Genomic DNA, 22575 nt, shown 5'->3' with positions numbered 1-22575 from the left:
TGTGCTGCATGATTTGGTTTTTCTTGCTTTCCTGTATTGTCGTATTGCTGTATGTCACCCTAAATATTGTCTGTAACCTAAACTAATGTCCAGCGCTGCGTAATATGTTGGCAATTTATAAATACAATAAATAATAAACGCACATGAAGCAAGAAAATACACAAAATTAATTTGATAGTACTTTTTCTACTACTTTTGGTACTTTTTTGAAATGCTGAACAGTTATATTTTAGAGAAGATGGAAAAATGATCACCTAGGAGAAAACTTAGGAGAAAAAGTGAATTGCATGTGGGCCAAGGTAGTTCTTCACTTCAGCAGACTGGGGTTTCAAGATGTGCTGTTCAAGCTATTTAGCATAAGGACAAAGAAAGGGGTAATACTGAGAACTGTATGCACAGTGGTTGGCCATAAAGACTTGAAAAAAGAAAAAATGTGGCATTTCAAAATTAGTGGCTTCTGGTAACCGACACATTGCAACACATTTCCTCATCACCCTTAATTTGTATCATGGGAGTAACGTGCGCATTGACCAGCAGTGCTAAGCTCGACTTTCATTATTATGATGGATCCCAATGCACTGGAACCATTGCAGTGCATTGCAGTATGATTATAACTTATATTATAACACAACAAAATGTGCATAGTGCATACCCCCCAACCGTCCCGTTTTCGTCGGGATTCTCATGATTTGGGGGGGCCCTCCCGCTATCCCGGGCCCCCCCTCTTGAATCCCGACGGCTGGGCAGAGAATGGAGGAAGAAAGAATGATCGAGGCTCCAGCCGCGGTAATGAGGGATGCGGGAGCACGGCTTCATTACTTCCTCCCTCCCTCTCTCTGAATACCCCCCTGATGTGTCTGTCCCCCCCTCCTTGTTAGCAGAGTGAGCGCAGCGGAGCAGCCAGTCGAGTCCTCTTACTTACTGCTGATCCACTCGTACTGGCATCAGACCTTCATGTGCTTCCTGTTTACTATGACGTCACAGGAAGCACATGGAGGTCTGATGCCAGTACGAGTGGATCAGCGGTAAGAGGACTCGGCTGGCTGCTCCGCTGCGCTCACTCTGCCTACAGGGAGGGAGGAGAGGGGACATAGACACTTCAGGGGGGCGTTCAGAGAGGGGGGGGGACAGACACATCAGGGGGGCGTTCAGAGAGGGGGGGAACAGACACATCAGGGGGGCGTGCAGAGAGGGGGACAGACAGACACATCAGGGGGGCATAGACACAGAAACCCATGGGCACCCTCAACCTTCTCCCCACCATTTTTTAATGACAATTGCATATATATATATATATATATATATATATATATATATATATATCTGCAATTGTGTATATATATTTTTTTGACTAGGGGTGTGTCAGGGGGTGTGGTTTGGGTGTGTGTCAGGGGGTGTGGCTTATGTCCCGGTTTCTCATCTCAAAAAGTTGGGAGGTATGATAGTGTAAACACACTCTTAACAATTTTGGAGTGTTTCAATGAAATGTCATTAACATTTTGTTTTTCTTAGTTTGGAATAGCATGGGGGAGGGTTAGGGCCTGGCAACAATACACTGGTAATCTGCACAGAATGCACAAATATACTAGGAAAAAGATCACATTTCCTGTCCTAACACCTGTCAGTGTGACAGCAAGTGAGGGAAAGTCTCTGCAACAAAGGCCCCAATTACAATAAATCCTCATAATTGTCCTAGCCCTTCTTGTCCTTATCAACAACAACAAAGCAAATAAAGTTTCTTTGCTTGTACAGCAGAGGTTTCTGTTGTATTTCCTCAGTTTGTTTGTTCTGTGGAGGTACTTTCCATCTGCCATTGCTTCTGTTTTTTCTTATTTTTGCTTTCGCTCTCTATTTGTTCCAGTTTGCTGTGCAATAAATGTAGCCACATCTTCTTGTACAGAAGGAGAGTTTATGGTTAGAAAATGCTGTCACAGAAAGATGTCTCCCAAGCTGCTGAGAAACTACATGTCCCAGAACTATCTGAGATCAGCAACCTACTGGTATAATGTGATATATAACGGTCTTCCCAAAATGGGAAGGGAGAGGTATTAAACAAGCATTCTCCTGTTTTAAAAACAAAGGGTGAAAGAGGTAGCTGTAGGATCTATGAGCAGATCTACTGTTGATGAGCTAATTATCATACTGCATTTCAGACTAAGAGGAGGTGGGGCAAAAAGAGGAAAACTGCCAAAAGAAGATCACAATTTATTGAGCTCAGGGCAGCATTGAATTGAGGAAGTTAGTGTTAGTGTAACGATTGTGGAACTTTCTCCGTGATCAGCGCATAACGCGTGCGCTGATACGGCGGAAATCCTCTACAAGCGTATATTTGCAGGCACCCAGCAAAAGGTGCTACGCACCCGTAGAGGGAAAATTCCTGTCGGCAGATGGCGCTGGGGAGTGCAGAGGAACCAATCCTCTGTACCTCCACAAATGCCAGACAGGAATTTGTACGAAGCGCAGAACGCAATCGCAAGAGAGGCGATTGCGAATGAAAACGAGCAAAGGGACAGGTTGTATGTGTGTGCGCCAACCTAGTCGCCACTCCGCGACAGTGCACACACAACAGCAGATATGAAACAGGAACGCGATCGCGAGAGGTGCGATCGCCAGACGTGACACAAGGCAGATCAGAATAGAATACGAGGGTAGCAAAGGCACAGCAAATAATACAATGAGAAGATGCGGAAAATAACAAACACTAGCTAACCGCGAACACCGCACTCATTCGCAACAGTGCACGCGGTTATGCGCGGTCTCCACGTGATAAGCACAATAGAGACAAGCACGCCTAACTAACCATCGACAGACAAACATGAAACAGAGGACGCGAACGCTTGCTTAACAGTTACCTCACCGAGCCTCCAGCAAGCGGTCGTAGCAGACAAGACAGACACACGAAAACAGGGACAAGCGAAAGATAGGATCCACAGCACTAGCGAAAAGTGGCTAGCGCGATCCAGGTACAGAGTAGCAGAACCGAAGGATCCACAGCACTAGCGAAAAGTGGCTAGTGCGATCCCAGGAGACAGAACAGAAGGATCCCCAGCGCTAGCGAAAAGTGGCTAGCGCGATCCCAGGAGACAGAACAGAAGGATCCCCAGCGCTAGCGAAAAGTGGCTAACGCGATCCCAGGAGACAGAACAGAAGAGATAGCTGGTAGCAACCGCTGCACCAGCTATACTCCAAGAACAGAGATCAGAACCATTTCCTGTCGACCACCGTTGGGACAGGACAATGGCAAAAGAACAAACAAACAGATAAACAATCCTAACTGCACTAGGGAAAACCTGTCTAGCGCAGATTCAGGAATTACTCTAAGCTGATCTTCAAACAAAGAGCATGGCTGACACTCCCGGCAGGAGTGTTACACAGGAAAAAATCCTTATGAACAGCAAAGCATTGTGGGACACACATAGTACTTATAGTACACGCCTCCAATGAATGTGGCCAGGCAATTTGCATGACAACGTATGCAAATTCCTCAGCAAGCACAAGCTGCAAAACTGACAGAAGCTCTTCTTTCCAGAGTCCTGCAGCATGCAAACCTACACAATGGTCAAAAGGCTGCCTGCCTGCACAGGCAGCTGAGCAAATCATCACAGTACCCCCCCCCCCCCCCTCCAGGGTCGAATTTCAGAACAACCCTCAAAACTGCTATTAGCAACAGACTCAAACTGAAGACTCATGAAGGTCAGGACAGCCCGACAAGGTCCAATTCCAGAGTCAGTCCACCCGAAACCGACCTCATCCGAAACAGAAGGCACCGAAACATGCCCATCAGCACTACAAGTCTCAGCGTAACACCCATCAGGACTGTGGATACCAGAGAAAAAGCCATCGACACCCTCCAGACAATACCCACCACCTTCCAAGGAGCGTCCGAAAATACCAAACCTGCCACAATACCTGTTTGAAGTGTCCCTTACAACACAAAAGCCACCGTTGATCTTATCCAGGGGACCAAGCAAAATTTCTCCCGGAATCTCCCAGAACCTTTTGAAGCTCCACAGAGATCCCAAGAGGGCAGAACAATCACCAGGCTCACATGGAGAATTACCAAGAACCCCCATGGAACCAATGACAATTCCGGATTCAGAATTACGAGGACACCCATCAAGATCAAGACTTTCAGGGACCACTTCTGGGCATGCAAGCAGGCAGGCTAAATCAGAACATGTCTCCACCGAGGAAGCATCTGAGTATGCTGGTAACCGAGGCACACTTGGGCTTTCTGGGTCACAGAGCACATTGGGGTACACCAGCACAGGAGAAACCTCAGGACATGTTGGGGAACTGCCAACCTCAGAGTCCGACACGAGGAAACCAAAACCAGGACCGGGCAGAGAATCATCACGAGCAATGGTCTCAAGCACTGGACTTTCAAAAGAAGACTCGGATTCAAATTCGGAAATTTCTGTGACTGTAATATCATCATTGACTACACATGACTGAAGCTCCCCCAGAGCTGAAAAGGTAGCCAGCAAGGCAGCAATGCCTACGGAAGAGGGCAACACCTCAGAAGGACTTGGGGGGCAGGAGACATCTCCTACAAGTTCTGCACTCTTTGGGAGGAACTCGGAGACCTCCAGAACATCAAACAAGACCTCAGGAACATCTCTTTTCAAGTTTTCTAAGAAGGATTCTGTACTATCCATGTTACAGGGCAAAACTGGAACTTTATTTTGTGGACAGGGCAGATGTCCCAGGAATGGTTCCACCATAACCTGAGACTGGATCTCATCATCATGAGGGGAATGTACAGGTATATTTACTGGAACACACGCTGACTCCCTAACTTTAATCTCGCTGCATCCAGAATTCTGCGTAGCAGTCGAACTATGGCGACAACAACAGGATAAACTTTATTAGGCATAATAATTTTACTTTTGACGCTGCATAGTCGAGAAATTTTCCCCATAGCAGGGTCACAGACGGAAGATCTCAAAGATCTGTTTCTAAATGACAAAGGATCCCACACATCCTTGAGGAAACCGGCAGACTCATGCCGATCACAATCTGCAGGAACATCCGAGAAACAGGCATCAGATCGCACAGATTCAAACTGCACACTGTCAGGAGCGAATCCTTCAGGATTCACACAGGAATCAACCACAGCAGCACACTCATTAATTTCAGATTGCACAAAGTCAAGACTCACATGCTTTACCCCAGAAAGGCAGGAACAATCATCCGACAACGATGTCTCTTTATTGGAATCAATTGGTTGGTGTGTGTGCAACTCATCCAAAATCGTTTGCCATACATAGATCACCAGATCCACATCATCCTTGTCACATTCATCGGAATCAATCAGAAGGTACATAGAATCGAGACAAGCATTCAAGACATCTTCGCTTTTTGCGATGTAAAAATCGCAAAAGGCTTTCCAATCAAAATTGAATTCTTCCAGCAAGGCCCCAATATCCCAGGAAGCAAATGGGGGTTCAAACAGGCCAGTATCCAAATAATCTCCATAGGGGTGGAGTTCAGGAACAAGAACAGATTTTTTAACTGCTTTAATATAGTGTGCGATCCTACCTATAGCAGGATCCACATGAGCTTTGGATTGGGGCAAAAAAGCCGGAGACGGAACAACATCATTACAAACATCAATAGGGAGTGTTTTATTCCGATGCTTGCGTTTTTTAGTTTTTCTCTTTTTAGCCACTTTGCATGTCTGCTGTTTAAAACCTGAAGTGGCAACAGACACATTGAACTGATTGTCATACTGAAAAGTTTTGCATGGAAGGGAAAGATCAGCTGACTTATCAGCAGCTACACACTCAATCAGGTGGTAAGCCAGGCAGTTTAAACCAGTGAGAGAATATCACTGCAAGCAACTGATACAGATTACCATTTCAAGAATTGATTTTAACCAGATCATACGTCCAGGTGAACAAATCGTCTTTTAAGAGCACATAGGCAAACAGAAGAGCCGACGGATCAGAAATCTGAAAGGTGGGATTCAGGCAAAACCTCACACATTCAGAAAGAAATTCCGCCTTGGTCTCTGAATTAAGCCTTTTAAAGCTCTTAAAGACACAGGACCCAAACTCGACAAAATCGTACAAATCGGAATTTCCGTCTACACTGGGGTTTTGGGTTGGGCTGTTCATACTGTAACGATTGTGGAACTTTCTCCGTGATCAGCGCATAACACGTGCGCTGATACGGCGGAAATCCTCCACAAGCGTATATTTGCAGGCACCCAGCAAAAGGTGCTACGCACCCGTAGAGGGAAAATTCCTGTCGGCAGATGGCGCTGGGGAGTGCAGAGGTGTCACGGTCAGTTACCTGTCCAGACGAGGCGGCTTGCACACACGGATGCTGACAGTCGTCCTGGTGGGTCTCGGCGGTCTTCCCGGCTAATTAAGGACTTCCATGAGAAATATCCAGATAAACCAGTTCCAGTTGGCATCCGGAGGCTGCCCCTTGGGGAGGGGCATTGTCACGGTCAGTTACCTGTCCAGACGAGGCGGCTTGCACACACGGATGCTGGCAGTCGTCCTGGTGGGTCTCTGCGGTCTTCCCGGCTAATTAAGGACTTCCATGAGAAATATCCAGATAAACCAGTTCCAGTTGGCATCCAGAGGCTGCCCCTTGGGGAGGGGCATTGTCACGGTCAGTTACCTGTCCAGACGAGGCGGCTTGCACACACGGATGCTGGCAGTCGTCCTGGTGGGTCTCGGCGGTCTTCCCGGCGTGGTGGACTGTCGGTGCTTGCCCATGCGCGTTGCGCGGCGTGGACGTTGGCGTTGTAAAACGTTGACGGTTGATGCTGTGCACGCGCGCGCATGAGGGATGTTCTGTTTTATGCATAATGTTGTTTGTGCGCGTCTGCGTGTGCGCGCGTGCGTGCGCATGCGCGGTCGGTTGTGCGCGTCTGCGGGTGCGCGTGTGATGCGCGTGTGTGCGCGTGCGCATGCGCGTGACGCGTTACGCCGTGCGCGCCAAAACGGACTATATAAGTCTGGAGAGTGCAACACTCGGGTGCTGTAGTATTGCAGCTTGTGTGTGTGTTACACTCCCGTGAGTGAGCCTTGCTCTGCCCGTACCTGATCTCTTGGATGTTGACCCTGGCCTGCCTGACTACCCGATTACCTGCCGACTTCTGCCTTGTACGACTACCCGATTTGTTGCCGACCACTGCTTGCCTGAGGACCCGATTTGTTGCCAGACCCCGGCTAGTACGAATACCCGATCTGTTGCTGACCTCTGCCTGTTTCAAGTTCTACGCCTTCTCCAGCCTGGTGACTACGTCCAAGCCTACCTGGTTGCTGAGTCATTGCAGTATCAGACTCAGCCTGCGGGAGTGCTGTGTTTCCAAACAGGACTTCTCACTGGCTTCACAAGCGCTCCTGCCCCTTGCTTACTGGACTCCCCTGTTTCATCTCCAGGGGCCCCAGTCGGTGAGCCGCAAGGGTTGCTGCCCTCAGCTAACTGGTCTCCTGTACCTCAGGTACGCTATCATTACAAGAGGAACCAATCCTCTGTACCTCCACAAATGCCAGACAGGAATTTGTACGAAGCGCAGAACGCAATCGCAAGAGAGGCGATTGCGAATGAGAACGAGCAAAGGGACAGGTTGTATGTGTGTGCGCCAACCTAGTCGCCACCCCGCGACAGTGCACACACAACAGCAGATATGAAACAGGAACGGTAAGACGGTAAGAGACCTCAAACAATATATCAAATGTGGTATTTATACTGTCACTACACTACTTTGGGCACCTCTCAACCAGTTTTCCAATACATAACCCTCCTGGAGAAGAATGGCCCTTTTTTAGTTTTTAGAAGCAAGATGTTTTGAATCAGGATGATACCATTTATTGGCTAACTTAGAGGAAAAGCAGTGAGCTTTCGGCAATGAAGCCTTCATCAGACTGATTCCTGTATACTGATAAACTTTAGAACACAGCTTATATACACTGGACATTGAAACGGAGATACATTGTACTGCAATAAATGTCATTGGGTGCCTAATTGCAACATCAAGAGAGTTCCCCAGAGATGCTAGGTAATTTATGACAAAAAGATAAGACCACTGGTCTGCTTGAACATCACATTCCACAGATATAGTGTGATGAGGAGACATTGTAACTCATTCAAACATAGCTAGGTGAGGCTAGATACAACTTTGTTATAGGCTAAAGCAAATTGTAGGATTTAAAAAACCTTTTTACCCGCACAAGAATTAAAAAGGAATTATGGCACAAAAAAATAAAAAAAAAATAAAAGGATAGTGGGATTTAAAACCCATCATATCTGCACAAGAAATTGTAATACTTATTTAAACCTTCATCTACAGTTTTGAACCAATGTATAAACTTTGTCTCTCTTATTAGTCTGTCCTTGTGAGATTTGAAGCCACCATTAATACAGTGATGAGAAGATCGCTTAAACTGTGGCCATGTAAGCAGACGTGTATGGGCAACGGGAGATCAGCATATTCATTTTTTGTTTTTTTTCCTGCTAATGGTGAACCTGTGATGGTTCATATGCTCATGTAGGGTTCGTCTTGTTTCTCCCACATAAATTCCTTTGGGGCATTTAGCACACATGATCTTATATACCACATTAGAAGATTCACAGGAAAAGGTGCCTTGTACTTTGTATTCCTGTTGTTTACCTGGTATTGGTATACTGTTGGTGGAATGGATGTGTTTGCAGGTCCCACATCTTTTCTGTCGGCAGGAGAATGTTCCATTCTGTTCTGGCCTAGTCAAGGCACTCCTGTCAATCATCTGTTTAACATTGGGTGGCTGGGGATATGCCAGGAGGGGAGGTTCAGGGAATATCTTTCTAAGTCTCTGATCCTTGTGTAAAATAGCATGGAATTATTTTGCAACCTTTCTTAAGATTTCCAGGTGTGGGTTGTAGGTTACTACCAGTGGGACACAACTCTCTTCCTGGTCTTGCTTGTATTTCAGTAGTTGAGTCCTAGGGATGATGTTAGCCTTCTTGATTTGAACGTCGGCCATTGGGGATTATATCCTTGTTTAATAAGGTTCTTCTTCAGGTAATATAGGTGTTTATCACTGTCACCCCTGCAGGGCTGGCCTTAGGTTTCACAGCGCCCTGAGTGAAACCAGATTTTGGTACCCCCCCCCCCCTTCATCTTTTTCACACACGCGCAAACACACACACACAGGTCCATATGCAATTCATCTATTCTCCCGAGATATCTCCTAGTAGATAATTTTCACATTCGCTTTAAAATACTGTAACTTTTCAGCATTTTACAATTGAAAAATTACCTAAAAGTTGGTGAAAAGTGCTAACAAAATGATAGTTATTTCTTGCTTGCTGGTGGTTTAAAATGCATTTTATGACAAGTTGTAAAAATATCACCTAGGAGAAAACTCAGGAGAACCCCCCCCCCCACACACACACACACACACACTTTAGTGTATATAGGCAGATCGCTCCCCCCTTTAGCATACACAGACAGATCCCCCTTTAGTGTATATAGCCCCCCCATACAAACACACACACACACTTCCCCAACCGGCAGGCAGTTGGGGAACCTTACTTTTCTGATTGCTGTGTAGCTGGGGCCAGGAGTCAGGAGTGACAAGTCTCTGATTTGAAGTGCGCAGCTCTGGAGCTGCCTGCATCCACCATAGAAGCAGCTATCCAATCAGACATCGCTGTGAGTGAGGGGCTGCACTGCTGACACGCATGGCTCACACACACTCCACAAGAGGCAGCAACAGGTTACTGGAGTCTTCACCCCCATTGGTACCAGGAGGCGGAGGCCGAGCTACCATTCGCAGCAGCCACAGATGGACGCAGCAGCCAGGTAGAAATGCGGCCATGGCCAATCCAGACAAGGTAGATGAAAGCATCTGCGCCCCCCTGGAAGCCAACGCCCTGAGCGACCGCTCCAGTCGCTCAGTCAAAGGCCGGCCATGCACCCCTGTCAGAACAGATCTGATTGCACCTTATTGCTTGGCTGTAAACTTCGGAATTCTTTATGTGCTTGGAATGGAAATTGTCATACTTGAGGTATGTGGGAAGGTCTGTCCGTTTTTGGTACATAGATATTTGTAGGTTGTCCCCCCTGATGTATATGGTGGAGTCAATAACATTTTTATAGAGAACAATCGTCCAGAGAGAAGTCTTCTAAAAAAATCCGTGTGTGGGGCATGCATTCCCCACATGCGCAGAAGGTGTTTCCGTTTAGCAACCCTGGTTTGTGAGTATCCATTTTTTTACTCTACACCTCCATTTATAATTATCAACATACTACACCATATTGGGCTCCTATTTTTCTTTTGTGTTTTTTCCTTTTCCAAGTTTCTTGGATCCACTCCCTATAGGGCAAACAAGGAGTTCCCTGATACTTAATGAGATGCTAATAACTTAACTACTAATGGTTTTCGAACATAAGTCTCACATCCAAATTAGCTACACTACAGGTTCCAGAACATGAGACTTGCATCCAGTACTAAAAGCAGCCGCAACTGTGTGTGCCCCTGTCGCTTGTACACATGCATGTGCTCGTGCACACTCATGCATTGATCCCATTGTGAATCATTGCTGCTAGCAGCACTTATTCACATAACGTTACAGGAGGAAATCATATATTTTTTTAATTAAAGTGACAGTGTAACATAAAAAAGAAAGTTTTTTTTTTTTTCGTTTTTTTTATGTTTTAACCCCTACTAATAAACCCCTTGTGTTAACTATACTTGGCCGTAAGTCTGGTGGACACCTGAATGACTGCTGCTAATAGCGATCGGATGCAATCACTATGACGGCAGCTCGGGTGCCCAACACTGTATAGATGCATTGAAAAATGTTGTTGCCTAGCAATGCATCTACACAGCACTGGGGTCCCCAAACTGGCGCCCTAGTAATCACATGCAATCGCCACAGATGCACAGGCTAGTGATAATGGTACACTACATGCCCAACTAGTGATGAAATATGGCATGTATGATATCATTTTAACTGGCAAAAGCCAAATAATGTATTTTGAGGTGTTTTAAAGAGAGTCTGAAGCGAGAATAAATCTCGCTTCAGCTCTTATATATAGCAGGGGCATGTGTGCCCCTGCTAAAACGCCGCTATCCTGCGGCTAAACGAGGGTCCCTTACCCCCCAAATCCCCTTCGAGAAGTCCCGGGGATCACTTCCTGATTGAGGCAGGGCTAATGGCCGCAGCCCTGCCTCAGCGCGTATCTCCGCCTCTCCGCCGCCCCTCTCAGTCATCCTTCACTGAGAGGGGCGGGGGAGAGGCGGCGATGCGCCGCTGATAGACGCGCTGAGAGGCAGGGCTGCAGCCGTTAGCCCTGCCTCCAGCAGCAGCAAAATTTACGACCAAGTTGGTCGTAGATTTTGCAGGGGTGGGTTTGGGGGTGAAGGGACCCCCGTTTAGCTGCGGGATAGCGGCGTTTTAGCAGAGGCACACATGCCCCTGCTATATGTAAGCTCTGAAGCGAGATTTATTCTCGCTTCAGAGTCTCTTTAAAACTGTGGCACTTGTCATGTCAAAGTTAGGAAGAGGAAAACATGAAAAAATGTGTCATTTTTGCGTTTTCGTCTAATTTTCCCTGATAAATTGGCTGTGAAATTAAATAATACTTCTAAAAAAATATTCAAAGAAAAGCCTAGAATGTCCTGAAAAAACAATATATTTATCACTTTGACAGTATAGATAATAAAAAGTTATTGCTGTATCAAAAGCAACACAGCTGATATGTCAAAATTGTCAGGAACCTTAAAGTGGACCTGAACTCAGAACTTCATCTCTGCTCTAAAAAATGCACAACAGCATTATAAACTTTAAAGAAAAACATTTCTTTGTTACAGCTGATACAAATCCTGAAATAAATCTGCTCTGTTTCTATATCCTGCTGTAATGGAAACAGACATATTGTTAACATCCCGTGCTTTCAAATGAGCTTATCTGCCTAATCTGCCAGGGCAGTCAGGTAACACAGGGGAGAGATCAAATTACAACTTGTGATTAGACACAAATGAGGGGGAATTAGACAGGATAAAATCTCTAAAGACATACAGCGTGCTTTTCTGTTTTCCCTCTGTCCTCTACAAGATTTCAGGTCCACTTTAAACTGTTAATAGGAGGAGTTAGGCCCCGTTCACATCTAGCTAGCGCAGATGGCCGTGTGATCCAAACGCAGCGCATACGATCACACGCCATCTGTGCCATAGCCTGCTGCGATGCTGATCATATCCATTGACAGTGATGGGATCAGCTCTGCGCTTCCGGGCAAAATGCAAGCAGCAGTACGCAAGCGCTTCCTAGCGCATCGTACTGCTGTGCAGCGCAGTAGATGTGAACGGTAGAAGGGCTGTCTATGCCCTTCTGCCGTTCATGCATTTCAGCACATCATACGCGCTTCCAAATGCGCATGGAAGCGCGTATGATGTGAAGGAGGCCTAAGGAAGGTTTCTCAGACAGTGCAGTGTGTGAGGGAAATTGCTGTTGCTGAGGTAACCAATACATCTGCTGTAGTGATATAGAAAAGAGAAGTTATAATAGCATAAATATATTATTTACGCTAGATTATTTTAGGTTAACTGACAAGATGTAATGTAAATAAATAAATATAAAATATAAATATACGTATTAGAGTTGAAAAAAAAAATAAAGCTTAGGAATTTCCAGTATCAGATTTTGTTTTCCCCTTATTTTTCTCATCTCTCACACACACTTTTTAAAGAGGGACATTTTATCAAAAGTGTCTGAGACAAAATCTAAGGTGGGGACTCTGAATGATGCAGGAGACTAGGAGAGGGGATCAATTCCCAGAACCGAAAGGGTTAAGTACTGAACAGTTTCACAGGATTCAACAGGGGGAAGAGCACTTCACAAGTCATGCTTAGGCTACACTGCATAATCTGTAGAAGTGCTATTAAGCACTTCTTAATCTGCAGCAGTTTAGGAATGGATTTGCACTTTTCTTAACTGTAATGCAGATCTAGACATTCATGCTAAACTGTTGCTATTAAATTGGACTTAAAGGGAAGATCCGCGCAGACTATAAAAAAAACAAACTGCACTTACCTGGGGCTTCCTCCAGCTACTGGCAGTCGATCGGTGCCCTCGCCACAGCTCATCTCCCTCCCGGCGTCCAGCAGTAAAGAAGCCTCGCCAGGTCGACTTACGGGGCGGCTTCATGTGCGCTCCACGGCGCGGGTCGCGTGGTGTAAGTGACGTCATCTGGTCTCTACTGCGCAGGCGCAGTAGTTCTGCGCCTGCGCAGTAGAGACTCGATGACGTCCCTACACCACGTGACCCCCCGCTATGGAGCGCACAGAAGCCGACCTGGAAGCCGACCTGGCGAGGTCGGCTTCTTCACCGCTGGACACCGGGAGGGAGAGAAGCTGCGGCGAGGGCACCGATCGACTGCCAGGAGCTGGAAGAAGCCCCAGGTAAGTGCAGTTTGTTTTTTATAGTCTGCATGAACCTTCCCTTTAAGAATTACTTTTCTTACTATCATGCAAAACTGTTCCACCTGCTGGTTAGAACTGTTTAAGAAGAAAAACTGTTGGTAATGCTTTGATAAATCTAGCCCAATGTCCAGTCTTCCTTGCAGTTCACACTCATTGTAACTCGTGCGTTATGCAACTGACCACTGTGAATCTTAGTGTTCACCTCCCTGACCCACCCAGGATTACCCACAAGTGGACTAACACAGAAGACTAAAGGAAATTATCATACCAAACAGGAGAAGACAGTCGACAGCTGGAGAAAAGGAAGAGATTACACCCTGCTATGGCTCCCTGTCTGCCACTATTTACCCAATAGCATTTTAGACAGCTTTTGAAACTCAAATACAACTCACATAATTGCTATTTGAGTTTAATAAAACATATATAGTTTGACATTTATTAATTTTGGCAAATATGAGGAAGAAAAAAATGCAAATAATCTTACAAAGTCTTCAATTACTTTTAACATTTTCGGGTTGGGTAATATTAGCAGTACTTACCCCACACTGTAACATTGATCAATTTAATTTTCATTGGTTGACTGTATTGGTAGCAGGTATAAATACCTTCGTCCTCCCTAGTAACATTTAATATATGTATTATTAGCCTATTTCGTGATGACTTAATTGATTGAAACCTTTTGTCTTTCAAAACTGCAAAAACAACAACAATGTGACTATCAGTGCAACAGTACTTAAAACAATATTTTAAAAAAAATATACAGTATTTGGTTTAACACAGATTAAATATTCTGTATGTATGCCTATATTTTTCTCAAACTTTATTCTGTTTAAGATTTGATACTCTTTAAATGGAGCAGTAGGGTATTGTACCATGTACTCTTTAAATATACTGTATAAATTGGTAATCTTTAAATAATCTGTAATTATCAAAGACCACTAAATGCATACAAATCCATGCTAAGAGACCTGCCTTCGTGTGCATGCACACCTCGCATTTTGATTGGCTAATCACTGACCAATTTTACCACCTCCAATGCAATATGAGAGCCAACAGATTTTGAATACTATGAACAGATTGTGTGGGTAAGCTCTCATACAACATGAAAGTGGTGACATTGTCCATTCATGGACCATTAAAATTGGGTGTGTGTACCAGCTTTTAGTCCACCAGCTGTTTATAGATGGACACTCTAAAGGAAGCCATACATCTAGCAATGATGGGCAGATTCGACTAAGTGACAAATCTCTCTCTAATCGAATCTGATTAGAGAGAGATCTGTCGGCTGCCTATACACCACAGGCCAATCCCCGATCAATTTCATGCTGAAATTAAACCAGAATCGGCCTTGTGCACCGCCTCACCGCTCCACTAATGTGTAATGGTTGCCGATCCCCCCTTGCTATATACATTACTTGTCCACTGCTTGTCCCCCGCTTGCTCCAGGCTCCCTACGTGTCCATACACGCACCCCACATGGTTGCCTAGTAACGTGCGGGCATGTGTGAGATCATACGCACCTCATTACTGTGGCAACCACATGGGGCACATGTATAGAGCAAGGAGTGCGCCCGAAGCAAGCGGAGGTTAAGCGGAGGCCACGGATAGGATATGTATAGTGCACTGGGGGTTCACATTACACATCAGGAGGGACAGCGGCAGGGGCTTCATTGCGTTTGCTGCTCATACCGATATCGCACACTGTTACCACTGCAAATAAGTCGGCTCTACATCTTGCAACATGTCCAGTCGACTAATGTAACCAATTTCGGCACCGAAATTGGTCGCATCATGGATCGGCATGCACTTGGCTGCACCGGTTTTCATCCGATTCCAATTATAATAATTGAATCAGATGGTCGATCGGCCGCCAAGTCGTCCTGATGTATAGCCACCTAAAGCTGTGTACACATGAGATGAAAGTCTTTGGGAAAATGAGGAATCAATCTACTACATAGGTGCGACAGATGGTGTACACATGCAAAATCAGTTCATCCAAAAGACCCAAGAAAAGCTTTTGTAGTCCATTTACTTTCTTCTTTTCTTTTTCAAGCTTGTGCTTAACGAGAATGTCCATGCTAGAAAAAAAAAAGATCTACCTACTCAAGAGCTTCCTCCTGCCCCTGGCAGCCGCTATGGCCTCGATTCATCATTGTCTTTAAGGTAACTTTTTCCAGTTTGTTGAATCACCGAATTCGAAGTTTATCGATTTCTAGCTGTATTCATCAAGGTTTTTTCGCATTCGTTGTGAATTCGATAACAATTCGGTAACCATTCAGTAACGTGTCGATATTTCCATTTTACAGCAGGATTTTAACAAAAGGCCATACGATTCCCATGGAATTGTGGGTGAAATGTAGTCCTTTGAACACCACGTAGCAACATTCCGAATAGGGCTTTTAACACCTGGACCAGGATTCTGGAAGTGGCTTGGGACAATCCCACGATTTGATAGGAGCCTTTTCTAAAAAAAATAGTGCAGCTAGCAAATTAGTTAACCCTGGCACTTCCTGCGTTCACTTACAAGATGATTCAAGAGAAATGCAGATGTCCTGTTATAGCAAATAAATCTATTTTCTTGCAAATTGATATGGTTCTAGACCTTATTCTTGCCCTTATCCGCCTTTGAATCACTCTCAGCTGATACATAACCACTTCAAATGGCTCCATCTTCTCTGTCAGTAATGATCTGACAGGAATAACAACAAAGCAGTGAAGAAGATAACTAATCCTAAATGTAACGCTAAACCATGCCCACTTTCATTTTCATGAATTGCACATTCTTCTGTTTTAACGCATCACTAACGAACGATTACCGAATTATTACCGAATGCTCGCTAACAGCTGTAGATAAATTTGATGAATCCTGAAATCAACTTAACGAATTCGGTATTTTACCAAACTGTCGTTAACCAATTCAATAAGTCTTGATGAATCGAGGCCATAATGTCCCTCGCTGCCGCTCCACTCTCAACCGCTGGCTCCTGGTCCCCGACAGTACAGAGGCCGCCCTCGCCAGGTCGTCCTCTACTGCGCTTGTACGAGCGCCGCTGTCAATCAAGTCTACATTGTCCGGAGTGTACAGCTCAGGCACTGTTGGGGACCAGGAGCCACCGGCTGAGAGCGGAGCTGCAGTGAGGGATATAGCGGCTTTAGGAAGCCCCTGGTAAGTAGATCTTTTTTTTTTCAACTAGCCTGGACATTTCCTCGAATAAATATCTGACAATCTCATACACACATTGTGGAAAGGACAATTGTCGGCAAAACATATCCACCGAGATGTATTTGAGAGATTGAGAAACAAATATATTTTGTCACTATTTTTTGAGGCCTTTTTCAAACTACTTTATAATGATTATCTGCAGATCGAGATGCAGATTGTAGTGAAGGCATATATCACGGCACATGCCTATAAAAGCTTGGGACGTGAATGGGCTGGGGCCAATGTTGACTTCCACAAATATTATTTCAGCATCAAATCTCATTAGGTACTTTGAAATGAAGCTGTCAGCATAGATAACCTCTAACCTCTGATAAGCAGCAATGAAAAATATTGCAACCTGTAATATTTTGCAACCTGAATGGACTGCCCACCTTCTTTCACATTTCCAGGCTATCATTATTTGCAACTGCTGGTGTTTAGTTCCCTCCAGGGGGGGGGGGCTATTAGTTGCCCACTAGGGAATGGGGGGGGGGTTTATTAGTTGCCCACCAGGGGGGTTCTTTATTCCCGCCAGGGGGGTTATTAGTTGCCCAGTAGAGGAGGGTTCTGTGTGAGAATAGGTTGGGTTGCTTTTTCTGAAACAAATGCATTGAAATCCAGGGGTGTTGCTAGCCCCAAAGATCAGTGGCAAGTGTCCCGAATCTATTCTGGGGTGCCCCCCACATATTAGGCTTTTTGTTATTTTTATTTTTTAATTTTTTATTCTCCATGCATTTTAAAGGGGAAAAAAATACACTATTCCTCCATTTCCATGCACTATAGTTTTAAAATAAGCAATGCTACCGTAGATAAAATCCACACATTTTATTTACCTATTTGTCCCGGTTATCCTGACATTTAATTCATGTCCCTTGTGTAATTGTTAGGGATAATATATTATTTGGAAATAAAGGTGTATTTTTGTGTTCTTTTTGTACTCTAGCAATAATGTTAAACTGTGGGTTAACTGTTTAACTGTATTATATAGAATGTTTTTAGAACTAAGTAAAGAGTATGGTTTGTGCTCATCTAAAACCCCTTTACCCCCAATAAAGGGCCATGGCCATTTGAACAGCACTCTGTGGTGGAGTATTTATTTATAAAAGGTAGTTAAGATTTCCTTGTTATAATTTAAGTAGGCCTCAGTTATTTGGACTGAGTTAGTCAAAAAGGCTTGATGAGCAGACCTGCCCTTTAAGGGGATTTTCTCTGAAGAGAGAAAATCTGCAGTTCTGTCAGCAGAACTAGAACATACCAAGAAGCTGTTCTGAACAAGGCCGCAGGTCTCCCTGACCTGGGCCTGGAACAATAAACATCAGTCATGTTTTGTAAATATTCACATTCCTGCATGTATGTCAAATGTCTCATTGATTATTAATCGAGTAGGCGGGTATGATGACACCATGAGTGGGTCCACCAATAGACTGATATAGGGGGTGGCGAAGATGATGTCATATTTAACTCTTTGCTAGCCGGTATTAAATCTGGAGCGAGCGATGGAGAACTCACTTCTGCTTCTTCCTTCTGCACTAGCTCGCAAGGCCGACTTGGACCTCTAAGCATGTTATTCCTTTATGTAAGCTGATATAATGTATGCTATGTACATAGGTAGTTTAGTGTAACGTAGGTAGGAAGAAGGTACCTGATAGACTTCGGTAGGGAGTCTAATCAAGAGCTTGTAATGCAACATGAAGAGCGGCATAGCTAGGATATGATGACTGTATCTATCTGTCTTTCTGTGACTTGAATAAATAACGGAAACATTGGAGAAGCCTGAGAAAGTCTATTTCCTGTTTGCTGTGTGGAGAGTCAAGTGATCTCACAGTCTGTGAGACGATGGTGTCGAAGCAAGGTGATAAGAACAGTTTATAACAGTGGTGCCTGAAATCCTTCCCTGCCTAACAATACAGGCAGACGGGGCCGGGCCGAAGGAAAATGGTTTCAAGATATTCCACAGCAAAACAAGCGGAATAGACGGACACGGACTGTAAAGCTTATCAAGCTGAGACTGATAAGCTGGTGTGAGTAGTGTGTGGGAGCCGAGCACACACGGGCACGGGCTGCAATTCGAGAGAACCAGCGGCGACACTCGTGGATGTTAAACTTAGACTGAAAGTGCACATCAGTCCTAGCCTAAACCGGATCGCAGGTGTCTGGAAGCTCCGAGGCCGGCTGGCAGCTGCCGCTGGAGATTGATCCGCTGAGCCAGTGTGGGTACACAGAGCTGACGCTCAGTAGTTCCAGAGATCCACTCAGTGTCGTGGAAAGTTGCCAAAAGCTGGTCGAATTCGCAGGCTTACAAAGTCTTCTGCTCAGGCAAGTATGTTTTACGTTGTTGTGTTGCATTATCTTTATTGTATGAGAGGAGGATAATGTGTTAATGTGTATATTCTGTGTTAATTGCAGCATGGTGGCTGCGGGCTGTTGTATATTTACGGAGTGGTTATCTCTGCATTTGTCGCAGGCATGTTTTTGCTGGAAAGAAGTCGATTGGGTTTTTTTTTCTCTTCTCTTCTCTCCCCGTCTCTACAGAGGCTGGGAAAAAGGGGGGGGGTCCCCCGCAGCAGGAGATAAGCCAGCGGTGCTTCTGTTAGTACTGGATGTGAGGGAGAGGTGATAGAGAGGAGTGTAGTGAGAGGTGCAAGCTTATCTATTTCCAGTCAGAGCTGCTAACATGCTTGTAAATATCGGCATCTGTTATGTTGTTCAGCCAGCTCGTCTGTTGTTCTGTTGTTCTGATGTTTTGTGAGGAGGGAGAGGGTTCCACGTTCCTGGGTGATGCTAGGATGTAAAATATTTAGCATTGCAGCTGTGACGCAGTTTGTCTCAAGTTTGGCAAGCATCCCAGAGAGTATAGGTAGCGGAAGGCTGACTCTCGGTAAAATGTATAGATGCTGTGTAACTATGAATAACAAATGTTTGTTCTGTCTGAGGTTTGTTTTCTTTCCTAAGGTTATAGGAACGAGAGGCTGCTATGGGAGCAGCCATCTTGGCTGGCAGTCCAGGACTCAAAATGGCGGCAGTGGGGAGAGCCCGCCCCCGTGAGTCATGGCCCCCACACGTCATGGCAGGGGGGGAGGAGGGGCTGGGGGATCCACGTCACGTCAGGCTGTGCTCGCGGCTCCGGGCAGAGCAGCTGAAAGGAAGGGGGGTAGAAATACAGAGACATTCTCCTGTGTGTCTCGGTTCTGAAAGTATTTCCCCAGAGCTTTTCCCTGGGTCCATGGAAAGGAATGCCAGAATAGGAAGTGTTTCCCAGCTAGGTGCGGGGACACACGTAGCAGTGCAGATCAGAAAAGGGTCTGTACTGGGTTGCTTATGGGATTATTCCTGTAAGTGGGGCACCTTAATGGGTGGTGCAGCATGAGTTCCCAATAGAGTATAGGGGGGGACAGTGCATCAGGGGGGTGCCGGAGTTGGAAAAAAGGGAGTTGACCAATTCGGGTTTCCGTCGCCGCTTCTGCAGAGCGGTAACGTTTTTTCCGGTTTTGTCGTGAACAGGGCCAGAGCTGGACTGAGAGGTCTATGCTGGGCTGGAGCTGTTTTTGTGTGCGTTTTTTTTTCGTCCACTGATTGGTCAAATATGTTTTTTCCAGCTCCTATCAATTGTAGCACAAAGAACAAGGACTGACAATAGTTCATGGGGCAATTATACAGATGATAAAATTGCCGTTTACAGAGTGACAGTGTATCAGTACGGTGTTTGCCATGTGACTACCTACCAAGTGGGCATTCAGGGATCTGCATACAGGCATGTGACGCTGGTATGCTTAGCCCTGCACCCTGTGTAGTTTAAGTGCAAAGTGCTCCTTCCTACAGGGAGGCAGCCGGTTTTTTTTGTGAAGTCTGGGGGTAGTGGCACGGCAAACATGGATCAGAGGGTACAACACACAGAACTTCTAGCAGAGCTGGTATCGTGATGAAGTTCTAGATAAGTAAATGCGATAATGAGTAAGAGCATTGCAGGCTCACCTGCAAAGCAGCATCAGGTGTGGCATCCGTAATCTGTGCATGCGACGGCCGCGCATGGACAGATAAGGGGGGATGTGGAGTGAGCTGCAATGGGGTGAGAGCTTCCAAAGGTGAAGCGAGCTTCCAAAGGTGAAGTCCGCGGGAGCATATTTAAAACAGGTAAGTACTGAGGATAGTACTGAGGTAGGGGGGTGAAGTTTAACTCCAATCTACCAATAAGAGTAAACAGAGTTCATGAGAACCATAAAGCAACGAGATCAATTACGATATATATTGATCAATCTAAAGTGTAAAGAGTACAAGCCGCAGGGCGAATCCCAAATCATTAATAAGAATTGATTTGTTTGTATTTCGATTTCAGGTGTTTGGCAATATGGATTTGAGACAGATGCAGTGCTGGCAGCAAAGATGGAGATGTCAGTCGGATAAGCGAAAGGTTCCAGATGCCGATCTAAGCTTGGAGGAACACGAGATTCCTGAAATTGGAAAGAGACTAAAACACGAGATTCCTGAAATCGGAAAGAGACTAAAACACGAGATTTCGGAGATCGGAAAGAGACTAAAAAAACTGTCTGAGCAAAGCATAGTGCAAATTGCTAATGTTTTTCTTTCCCAGGGTGGTGCTTTTATAATGAAGAGTACCATGCTGATGGTGATCCTAGGTTGCCATTCCGTCCTAGGAGAACGAAGAGAGGACATTCTCATGTATAATAAGGGGTTAATGAGAATGCAAGGCCCAAGCATGTTAATGTTGGGTGACAAAGGTACTGATCCTTTCACACCTCCCTCCGCTTGGCACAGATGGACCATGCAGGGACGGAGGAAAAGAGCACTTGTGCCAGGAGAAAGCAAATTTCATGGCACAAGGTGGGTGAAAGGTCTGAAGGGTCAATTGTGCGGGCAGTGGGAATTTAATGGCAGTGTAAATCTGCTATTGAATGCCACACTCCCAGAATCGATGCACCGATCCAAAGGTTTGTTAAAAGGTACATTGCAGTACAATGGGTACATGCAAAAGGTGGAGTGTGTGATTCAGGGGTACCTTGTCTTGGTTATGCAGAGTGAGATGGTTCCAGATTGGAGAGGAACGAGCAGGGGGCGTCAATTCTCTTACCAGAGAGACGCAAGGGACAACATCACACTCTGGAGCTACCAACAGAGAGTGCCTCTGAAACAACTATACACACGTAAAGGCTGGAAAGCCAAGGGTGGGTGGTTCTCGAAACAAGAAGTAAAAATCAAGATCAAGCCACATTTCCAGGTGACAAAGAGGGTGGGGAGAGCGGTCCCGGGGGAGGGAAAGCCCACACAGGGAACCCCATTCACACCACACGGGTCACAACCGGGGACGATATTACACAGTCCATATGCAGCAGCTTATCCTCATGATAGTTGGGTAAGTGAAGAGGTACTCTTAATCGAAAGATTGCAGAGAGTACAGTCTTCCCGACCTCAGGTACATATTGTGCCTCAGGACAGGATGTAAGGGGGGAAGAGGTCCAGTCAGGACAGCTGGGGACATATTTTGTCAGCGAGAGATTGGACAAGGGGAGGTATATTAATTTTTCTGGAGAAGGATCTTTTGCATGGCAGCTTCGAGATGTTTGGGTGAACAAATGGAAACGGTGCAACATTCCTTTAGGCACCGCTACTTCCTTAGTTCCCACCTCAACCCGTGTCTTACACCAGGACCTGAGAGGTCAACCTTTTTTGGTGCTAGACGGGGAGGTGAAGCAAGTAAAGTTGTCCTCATGCGGGCAATTCTTGCAGAAGTACCTGCGTTGGCCGGGGCAAGTCAAATTTAGTGAAGATGCCTGCAGGCTCAATAACGCAGAATGCGAAGCTACCATTCAAAAGATCCACCCTGAAGCCAAACCAATAGTTCCGGTGGCTGAAGGAAAGGTTTGGTTTTTTAACATAAGGTCTAATGATACATTCAAGGTATATTCTCATAATTGTTCCGATAAGGGGGAT

The 22575-nt window shown here is 45.4% G+C and overlaps 1 protein-coding gene across 7 annotated transcripts in view; it reads right to left on the bottom strand.

The window, feature by feature from the left end:
• The window catches only part of LOC137522629 (cytotoxic and regulatory T-cell molecule-like), a 147072-nt gene that overhangs the window by 99233 nt on the left and 25264 nt on the right, over positions 1-22575 (bottom strand). For 6 of the 7 annotated variants that reach the window (XM_068242705.1, XM_068242706.1, XM_068242709.1 and 3 more), the window contains exon 3: positions 13967-14119. In XM_068242705.1, the coding sequence (XP_068098806.1) occupies positions 13967-14119 (153 nt within the window). The remainder of the gene's footprint in view (positions 1-13966; positions 14120-22575) is intronic. The other variant, XM_068242711.1, reaches the window with a different exon arrangement.

The sequence above is a fragment of the Hyperolius riggenbachi genome, chromosome 6, assembly GCF_040937935.1.
Source record: "Hyperolius riggenbachi isolate aHypRig1 chromosome 6, aHypRig1.pri, whole genome shotgun sequence".
NCBI lineage: Eukaryota > Metazoa > Chordata > Amphibia > Anura > Hyperoliidae > Hyperolius > Hyperolius riggenbachi.
This window is presented reverse-complemented; position numbering and strand designations above follow the sequence as displayed.